The sequence below is a fragment of the Camelina sativa genome, chromosome 16 (genome assembly GCF_000633955.1).
Source record: "Camelina sativa cultivar DH55 chromosome 16, Cs, whole genome shotgun sequence".
In the NCBI taxonomy this organism is placed as follows: Eukaryota; Viridiplantae; Streptophyta; class Magnoliopsida; order Brassicales; family Brassicaceae; genus Camelina; species Camelina sativa.
Genome location: NC_025700.1, coordinates 28,503,954 through 28,514,078, shown reverse-complemented (window position 1 = coordinate 28,514,078; position 10,125 = coordinate 28,503,954). Strand labels below are relative to the sequence as shown.

Sequence of the window (10,125 nt, the reverse complement as noted above, 5' to 3'; positions counted from 1 at the left end):
TTTTTTTTTTTTATGTATTACACAAATCATAATTTATAATCCTTTAGTCATCACATATGATCACACAAGTGCAAACACCTAAACTGCTATTTTTAAAGCAATCTCCCAAATATTTCTTTCCTATTAGTCTATTAGACAAGAATATATATAAATAACATATCACACGTCACACACATTAAATACAAATATTTATAATCATTGGATTGGATCATAGTCATAGAGCCACAAGTGCTAACACCGAAGTTGTCATGGCTGTAATGAAAATCCTCCTAAAAATTTCGTTTCCTGCAATACAATTATACAAAGAAAAGCCAAAACAATACATAAACGTTTTAGTTCCTCATTCTGTTATCTTCCTCATAGTTAGATTTGATTATGAATGATATAAACCTTTCATAACGTTAATAGACGATGCGCCGCTTGGTGACTGAGAACTTGGCAAACCGGTTGTATCATACTTCAAAAAACATTTAGGAAGATAGAAGTGAGCCCAACGAGCATTGGTACAACAGCCTGAGACACTTTGGGCTGCAAGTCTCAAGCAGGCGCTGCAATTTGCTGGATCAAGATCAGGACTACACTGAACCATTGTGTCTAACGTATACGAGCCCTCAAAGTCATTCACGCGTGATTTATCCTTCACGTAATAAGGCGTAGAAGAAGACAAAGAAGACTTTGATGATGTGAGGATAATTAGTTGCTCTAACTTGGTGGATAACGTTTTTTGGAACGAACTAAAAAGAGAAGTAGGAAAAAAAGCGACAGGGTATTTAACGACGTAAGGCCCGTCTTCTACGAGGGTGAAGAAGGAAACGTTGGAGTATCGAACCATACACTCCTCGTAGTATATTATAGCAGTTTTTCTATAAGTGCAGTTATTTTTAGTGATTTCTAGGGTTGCCGTCTTGACACAGTCCGAACAAGATGTTTTGGTGAGGTCTCCTCGACAGAGGAACATGCCATGGACTGTGTCGGGGCTAAGACCGATTGTGGCGTTAGAATAAGTTCCGAGGGAGGAACGGTCACGGAGAGAAGAAAGTAGGGTTTCACGGTTTGATTTGTATGAGCTGGTTTGTGTGAAGTTGTCGGATAATTTGTCGTCACAGAAAGTGTGCATGTGTTGAGGCTGAGACATGGTTTGGTGAGAAAAGAGAGAAAATAAGAAAAAGAAGCAAAACAAAGGAGCAGTGTATCTGATGAAAATTGCCATTTTTGGTTCTTTCTTGTTTGTGAAGGTAGGACAAAACGGAGCAGAACCTAGCCATTTATATAGGGAAAAATCTTCTTTTATTTTTAATTTCATTCAAATATGTAACGTCCTATACCAATTCAGAGGGAGAACATATATATATTTTTATTTTTTTAGATGAACAGTCAGATGATTTCATCAATAAGAGTTCAATTCAAATATCTGAACAACAAACATCATCTTTTATTACTTGTTCCTGAAAGTTGGGATTATGAAAAAATCATAAAGTTATCACAATATTATGCTTCGTTAGCGTATGAAACAAAACATGGACTTGTTCTATTCAATTTTAGAAGACAAATTAATATTTGATGCATAAAAAAAAAGAAAATTCCAAGAGTCAAAGTCATGCCTGTTCACAAACAGCACAAACTCTTGGCGATTAAAAAATTGCTGTGGTATTTACAAAAAAATTATGACAATAATCATATTATAAAAATTAAAATAAATTACTTAAAAATTCATTTAGTTGAGAATTCAACTTAAATTTATTATATTTAGATGTATTTTTTCTGTTAATATATGGAGTAGAGATATTTGCATTGCATCCGTTGAAGATCTAGATATATATAATAAGTGGTCTCCTAGTTAGAGATCACAAATCAATACATGAAGCTCTAGCATCCAAATAAGCATCGACAGCACATATAAGAGTTCCTTTAGCTAAAAAAAACCCATCAAACATTCACTCAGGCGATTAAAAAAAAAAACAAAAAAAGAACTGAGATTCCTACCATTGTCATTAGGAAAGTTTACTGATTAGTCATTACCCAAACATATTGAACCTCATTTTCCCAGATTACGTTAGGGATTTGGAATACCGCTTTACCAAATGGGCTAGCAGTCCCTGATGCAAGCATGCATTGTGTGAGATCAACTGAAGATGTGCTTGAGCTGATGAATATTGGATTAATGAATAGAACCGTAGGTGCTACAGCGCTTAATGAAAGAAGCAGTAAATCACACTGGTTTGTATACTTTCTCCCTATAATTTTATTATATACCGTCTGTTATTGTCTAAATTTAACTAAACAATGTTGGCTATTATCTCCGGTGTTTTTTCTGTTCATGTACATGATGTCGATGTGGAAACAGACTCAGTTTTGCGTGGTAGTTTGCATTTAGTTGATATCTTTTAGAGGTAAATTTTGTTTGTTTTGTATTCAGACGTTAGTTTTGAGTTAAAATTTTGTTTAAGACCTAATTAACAGCTAAAGACACTTGGTTAAAACAAAGTTTTGGTCATGATATTTATATGTAGATCATGATTTAGTTCTCCTTTTCTATGTTTCTATCCTAGTCAAAGCAAATTTTTGGTCATGATATTTATATGTAAAACTTATTTAGAAAATTATTTTTTTTTTGTTTCTTTTTGGTGCTCTTAACCATGTAGTCTCTAATATTTCTCCTGAACTCTATAATTTCAAAAAAAAGTTTAGAAAAATATGTGTATATATTTTTTGACATTAACAAATATATATGTTTTGACAAATATATATTTGTACTTCTTAAAATAAAAGTCACCATGATTTGTTTTTATGAAGATCATCCAATTCAATTGCCTAGAGTTCCACGAAAACGACGTGGATATATCATTCTAAGAACCAACATACGGATTATCTTAATTTTTAGATGCTAACACATATCATAGGAAGTTAGGAACACAAATATGAAGTACCAATCATGATTAGTTTATAGTCCTAGACGTGTTAATGAACATTTTTTTTAACACACCACACACACGAGTTCGACGTGCTAATGAACATATATAGAGTGAGTATAAGCAGAACAGAGCTTTCTCAAGAAGAACAGAGACTACAAAGAAAAAGAAAAAGAACAAGCTGGTGGTTTGTTTTGCTTTCGAAAAATTAGGGTTTTTCAAAGAAGATGAGAGATCGAATAAAAAAATTGCTCAAACAAATATAAAGAACAGAAATTAAAAAGTTACCGTTACAGATACCCGTTACAACAATCACATAGTGTTTTTTTTTTTTTTTAACTGCCTAATAATTTATTTGATGGGACTGACTTACGTCGTACGTTTTGTTGTGTAATTTTGGCTCTCTTAATTATTTGTGACTCCCAATATTAGTTTATTTTGATATATTTTATTGGATAAATTTAGGTGTTTATAAAACTGATAAATTAATTAGGTGTTTATACAATATATGTCCCTATTAATTCCATGCTTAATAGATAGATTTATTGGTGTTGATACATATAGTAATATTTGTTCAGTCAAATATCAAAATAGCTAAGGTTGACTTTTAATCCTTAAACTCTCTCCCTAGAAATTTGGATATAAATGAACGTTGAAACTTGAGATCAATGGAATAATATAACACATCATAACACACAATATTGTACAAGTCTTTGTTTCTTTTCCAAACACTCGGCCGTCTAGACTTTGCAGCAAGAAACATGAAAAGCTCATTCACGTTCACCATCTTCTTCTTTGTTCTTCTCCTTACCTCTTGTTCGTAATCTCCTATTATAAAAAAAATTATTATTTATAAATGTTGTGAAAATAATGAGTGAATAATGAGTTTGGTGTGTATATGTACATATAGGTGTGGTGATGAGCGCGAGGATGCAAGAGAGCACAAACGATATATTGAAGCCTATAACATGCAATACCAATGAAGACTGTGCTAAATATTGCAAAGGTCCAATCCACAACTGCATATTTCATACTTGTCAATGCGTACCAGGAAATCCTAATTGTTGCTAGATAAAAGTACCCTCCTCCACACATAGTCTCTAAAATCCTTACGTTTCTGATTCAGTATCTTTTGCATTGGATTCCACCAAAAAGAATGAAATAAAATTATGTTTCCTTGTTCGTCTACTTAATTTCGTAATTGCATATTCACAAGACGCAAAATCGCTAGACTTTAAACCGTAGAACTATATAACTCAGCTGTATTATTTAATATGAAAGATATAGAAAGAAATTACTTCTTCGAGTCATGAAGAAGAAAGAAGAAGAAACATGAAACATATTGGGTATGGTATCTTACGGTGAATCAATGCATATAATGTCGTCATATGCCGTAAGACACCATACATACTAGCTGTATCATGTTTGCCATTTCATACTCAAAACGTTTCCTTCTCCTTTTCCAGTAAGCGTTTCATACTCCTTTTTCAGTAAGCGTTTGATTCGTATTAAGTGGTTAGTGTGAAGTTGTTGGTAGGATTGCAAAAAGTAAACATGTGTTCAGGTTGTGAGACATGGTTTGGTGAGATAACAAAGAGAAGAAATGAAGTAAAACAGAGGAGTAGTGAGTGCAATTTCAGTTCTTGCCATTTTGTTCTATGTTGTTTGACAAAACAGAGGAGATAGGAATTTAAAGTACAAGGAAGATAGCTTTTCTTTTTTTGTTGATTTTTTCAAAATTATGTATAAATAATGATTGGTAGTATACCAATTCAGAGGAAGAATATGTAAAACTAATATTGTTTTTCATCCACGATAGCAATATCTTTCTTTACTAAGACACAAAATCATGAAGTTAACAACTGTTTTTTTTTTGTTTTTTTTTTTAATAATTAATCGAAACAGAGACTTAGTCCTACTACTTGGAAGAAAGAGTTTTGATTCAGAGAGTAAAGAAATTACTGCAGATTCATGGCGGCGAACGGGAGAAAAAGGTAACCTTGAACAGGATAGGCTTGAAGTGCTGGAGTTGTGACTTGAATAGCAAGATTTGTACCAAAACTCATAGGACCAAAACCAGTGGTAGGAAAGAACATCCCGGGAGGAGTTGTTGCAGCTGATGGAGGAGTTGTGCCTTGAACAGAAAGAGGTGTACCAAACATCATAGGACCAAAACCAGTGGTAGGAAAGAACATCCCGGGAGGAGTTGTTGCAGCTAAGGGAGGACTTGTGGCACCATTAAATGTGGAGTGACCGGAAGCAGAGGAGCTACTTGTTGCTCCACATGCAGTGCATCCGTGTGCTGGAGGAGGAACAGTAGCGGTTTCATGGGGTCTCTGAACACTCGAGTTAATCGGAGGAACTGTTGTGGATGGTGGTGAAATAGAGCTCTGATACCGGGTCATACCAGGGAAGAAACCAGTTGGGATTGTATAATCAAAGTTTGGCCTTGAGCCTATGGGAGAGGTACGAGCACCAGGAAACCACCCACCTGTATCATGAGATTAAGTCAAAATTACAAAGAGATATAAAAGAGAAAAATGTTAATAAAAGATTAAATTGATAAGTTAGTTAGTTAAATTACCTTTGTCTCCTCGCTTGTAATCATCCCACCTTAGTTCTTCATGGCTTTTATGTTGATAAGGCTTGGAAGCAGATATGGAAATATATGTGCCTTCGCCTTTTTCAGTGGAGAGAACCCAAGCAGGTTTGTTTTGTCCATCATCTGGAGTTGTAGGCGCATAACCAGGAATTCTACTACCTTGTTCAGTGTGGTTACTCCATCCATGAGATGCAAAAAACGGCTGGGATCCAATATTGGGATTGCTGCTGAATATAGAAGGTGCTGAAAACGGCGAGCTCGGCGACGCAGTAGTAGCTCCATTTAAACCAAAAGGTTGAGGACCTACTCCACCTACTGAACGACCAGCAAAATTTGGTGGATTTGGGCTTAATAGGTTGGAGGAAGTCCCAGGCAAGTAACCAACACCAAATCCGGGGAAAGAAGTGTTCGCTCCAGAGTTGGACCCAAACTGTGAATGAAGACCCTCTGTATGTGTATCAAAAATAGATCGGTGGTTTTGTCCGAAACGGTTTGAATAGGAGGATGCTGGTGGCGTGTATCCAAAAACAGAAGTAAAAGCTGAAGAGCCACTCGCCGGAGATGCTGGGACACAACCAAATCGGGAGAATGCGGAAGTACTAGATGCACCAAAACGTTGCGTTTGCCCAAAAAGTGAACCACCAAAAACTGTTCTAGTGGTTGAGGAGGAAGTTACTGGCGGGAAACCAATGCATGGGGCACTGCTAGATGCACCAGCTTGGACGGGTTCTTGAATTGCCCCAACCCCAAATAAAGTTGGTGTGGGAGCAGAGGATGCACCAAACCCAAATAAAGGTTGCGTTGAAGCAGAACTAACCGATGTAAAAGCAGGTGCGAATCCGATGAAAGAAGAACTTTGAGGTGGAGATGAAGTTGAGGATGTGGAAGTGGCAGATGCGCCAGAACCAGTATTAACTTGGACAGGACCTTTAAATATAGATTGCGTTGGTCCGGAACTAACAGATGCGGTGGCAGCAGGAGCGGATCCGAGTCTGAATGGTGAAGAGCTGTGATCTGAAGATGAACTTGAGGATGTGGAAGTTTCAGATGCACCAGAACCAGAACTAGTAGCTAATACAGGAGCTTGGGAGGCTGGTCTTTGTGAGGGAGACCCAAATGCATTAGCGATAGTTGCGGGAGATTGAGTAGCGGGGACAGATTGCACTGGTCCGAAGCTGAATGGTAATGATGTTGATGTTGAAATAGCAGCAGGAGCAGATCCAAAGCTGAATGATGTTGAGGTGGAACCAACAGTGACAGAATGATGTTCTTGAACTGGTCCGGGACTAACGGGAATTGAAGTGACGGATGAGCCAATCACACTGCGCGGTTGAGATTCTTGGCTATTATTGAGCCAGCCTGAAGTGCGGCAATGGTAACAGTTTCTGCACTCTGGCTCAGAAAAATCAATTCTCATCTTTCTATCTCGATCTTTCAAACTGCTTAACAAAGAAGACAACAAAACGAAACACGTTAATCTAAGATCAGAGGATAACTGTTAACACGCTCACATAAATTGAATCGAAACCCTAAATCCTTTAATATGCACTCAAATTCAAGGGATTAGATGAGAAAGTAGCGATTTTTAAATTGAAAACAGAGCAGTATCATTGAATCGATAGTCCTAAACGAAAACAGAGAATTCAAGGAGAGACGGTAGCGAATTGATGAGGAAACCGTATGTGAAAAAGCGTGCAAAAGAAGTAAGTCAAGAACCCTAGCTACGAATAGATCTAACCCAAATCAAGACAGATAAGACTAAGGAAACAGCGATCGGTAATCAAAATCACACAAAAACGTCAAGAGTGTAAAGGTAAAAATCGAACCTTTGAACAAAGTTAGGAAGCGGAGCAACGACCAAGAGAGATTGAAGGAGAAGCTTTATTCTTCTAAATCAAGGTTAGGGTTTGTGTGAAAAAAGAGCACTTTGTGGTTTCAATTTATAGGAAACGATCTCCTCACTTTGCCTGCGTCGCTCTAACGCCTCCTCGTAAGATTGTTTTTTTCCTTTTTTTTTTCTTTTTTCCTTTCTTTTTTTTTTTTTTTGCTCAACAACAACTTATACATTCACCAATACAGTTATACAATATCTGCATCCACCAAAGATTTTAACCAGCTTGGCTCAATAGCATACAACTTAGGATCAAAGTTCTGAAAAGAAAGTGATTCCTGAGCTATCCTATCGGCTACACCATTACCAGATCGCTTAATAAAAACCACCTTGCACTGGTCGAAGAGGGGAAGATGATGCCTGATATCTTGCACAATTGGATCAATAGTTGGCCTACTTCCTTCCCCATTTAGCAGGTCTACCAGTGTCTGAGAGTCAGACTCAAATATGACCCGGGGATATTGGAGACGAACTAAGTTTATCACCGCCCATCTGAAAGCTTCAGCTTCAATCTCCAATACAGTTCGTGTCTTTGACACCAATCTTACCCCTGCCCATAATATTTTGCCTCTGTTATCTCTAAGAACCCATCCTAATCCTCCTGTGTCACCATCATGGGGCCAGGCTCCGTCGGAGTTACATTTGACCCAGTCCTGCGATGGTTTGATCCATTTATTCCGGTTAAGGGAACCTGGAGGGTTAGGATGTTTTATACCTCTTAGCTCCAACCTTTGACTCCATTCTTCTGCATCCTCTTTGGCCTTGTTGATTAAACTAATTGCCTCATATTCTCTGCCCTTGAAGATGAGATTATTGCGGTTTTTCCAAATTCTCCAGAGAATCCAAGGAGATAGAGAGGAGAGGTTCTCTTGAGAGGGGAGCTCCTTATGGTAATTAAAAACCCAGAACAGGTTAGCATATATCGAGTTTGACCAATCACCCTCCGGAGGAGCAGGAATTGGAGAGATTGCCCAAACTAGTCTGGATAATGGGCATGTAAACAAGAGATGATTTGTTGATTCTCTAGCGTTGGGGCATCGGATACAGCTTGCCTCTCTTGATATGTGGGGATGGTATAGGTTCCCTGCAACTGAGAGGTTATTGCTTATACATCTCCAAATAAAGTGGTGTAGTTTTGGCGGTGCATCCAGCTTCCATATTTGTTGGTATAAGAGATCCAAGCTGGGCTGAAGCACAAATTGAGGTTGATCCTTCCCCTTTATCACCTGAGTTGCTACCCAATACCCAGACTTGACACTATAATGACCGGACCTTGAGTAATCCCATGCATAGACATCTTTGGTGGTTGCACTACCCGGTCTCAATCCCCTTATACAAACCCTGTCCGCATCCTCAAACAAAAGTTCTAATAGGGTCTCATTCCAATCCTTACCAGAAGGTAGTAGTAGATCCTGCACAGAATTCACTGAAGAGGCTATCCGCTGGAATTGTGGAGGGATCACTTTCATCCGACTGATTCCTCTACTTGGTTTTTCTTCGACCCACTGATGCTGCCAGATGTTAACACTTGCTCCATTCCCTATTACTGCTCTCGCTCCTTGTTTGATTATCTTTTGTGAAGCATGTATACTTCTCCAGGCAAAAGAGGGTCGGTTCCCTAAAGAGGCAGACAAAGGGTCTGAGTGCTTGAAGTAGCGACTTTTGTAAACTCTTGCGAGCAAAGAATCCTTGTGTGTGATCATTCTCCAAAGCTGCTTCCCCAATAACGCGAGATTGAAATCCTCAATATCTCGAAAGCCTAGTCCTCCCACAGCTTTTGGCTTACTCAGTTTCTCCCAGGCAGTCCAGTGCATACCTCTCGAATCCTGTTTGTTTTGCCACCAGAAATCTGACATTACAGAAGTCAATTGCTTGCATATTGCTGTGGGAAGCTTAAAGCATGACATCGTGTGTGTTGGCAAAGCCATGGCTACTGCCTTTAAAAGAACTTCCTTTCCTCCGGGTGACAAGAACAGAGATTGCCATCCGTTGACCTTTTGATGCATGCGCTCCTTGAGATAGCTCAGCGTATTAACCTTGGAACCCTTAAATGATTCCGGTAATCCAAGGTAAATACCCTCCCCTCCTTCTTGATTTATCCCCAGATTATGTTTGATATTCCCTCGTTCCTCATCTGGGATAAGCTTCCCGAAATACACACTGGACTTCTCGTAATTGACCCGCTGACCCGATGCAAGACTGTACTCCTCAATAATACTGATTACTTGATTGATCTCTGAGTCTGATTTCTTGCAGTAAAACATGCTATCATCAGCAAATAAGAGGTTGGTGATAGGAGGAGAACCTCTTGCAACTTGCAATCCAGTTATCTTTCCATTATTCTCAGCATGCTGGAACATCTTAACTAGCATTTCGGTGCAAATGAGGAATAAGTATGGTGATAATGGGTCCCCTTGGCGGAGGCCTCTTGTTGGTCGAATATCTCCATACGGGGACCCATTAATGAGGACTTGATACTGAACGCTGCTCACACACTCCATAATCATAGCCCGCCAATGTTCAGAGAAGCCCAAGGATTGCATAGCATCATCTAGAAACTGCCACTCAACTCTATCGAAAGCTTTTGATAGATCAGTTTTGATGGCTATAAACTCCTCCGCACATTTATTATTTGAGCTAAGCGCATGAAGGAGTTCATGAGCTATCAGGATATTATCAGTGATAAGTCTTCCCTTGATAAAAGCTGCTTGCGTTTCTGAAAT

The 10,125-nt window shown here is 38.4% G+C and overlaps 4 protein-coding genes across 4 annotated transcripts in view; 1 reads left to right on the top strand and 3 right to left on the bottom strand.

The window, feature by feature from the left end:
• On the bottom strand, positions 374 to 1,210 carry LOC104754162 (cysteine-rich repeat secretory protein 8-like). Its single transcript, XM_010476301.1, has one exon. It carries the CDS (start codon positions 1,208 to 1,210, stop codon positions 374 to 376), a length of 837 nt encoding a protein of 278 aa, XP_010474603.1.
• LOC104753026 (defensin-like protein 278) lies at positions 3,604 to 4,048 on the top strand. The gene is made up of 2 exons (XM_019238323.1): positions 3,604 to 3,725; positions 3,820 to 4,048. Exons 1-2 carry the CDS (start codon positions 3,671 to 3,673, stop codon positions 3,978 to 3,980), a joined length of 216 nt encoding a protein of 71 aa, XP_019093868.1. The 5' UTR covers positions 3,604 to 3,670; the 3' UTR covers positions 3,981 to 4,048.
• LOC104754161 (nuclear pore complex protein NUP62-like) lies at positions 4,693 to 7,511 on the bottom strand. The gene is made up of 3 exons (XM_010476300.2): positions 7,338 to 7,511; positions 5,494 to 6,950; positions 4,693 to 5,400 (listed from the first exon to the last, which is right to left on the bottom strand). The coding sequence occupies exons 2-3, from the start codon at positions 6,926 to 6,928 to the stop codon at positions 4,868 to 4,870; spliced, it is 1,968 nt and encodes a 655-aa protein (XP_010474602.1). The 5' UTR covers positions 6,929 to 6,950; positions 7,338 to 7,511; the 3' UTR covers positions 4,693 to 4,867.
• The window catches only part of LOC104754160, a 6,387-nt gene continuing 3,852 nt past the window's right edge, over positions 7,591 to 10,125 (bottom strand). The window contains exon 2 of the mRNA XM_010476299.1: positions 7,591 to 10,039. Coding sequence (XP_010474601.1) covers positions 7,591 to 10,039 — 2,449 coding nt within the window. The remainder of the gene's footprint in view (positions 10,040 to 10,125) is intronic.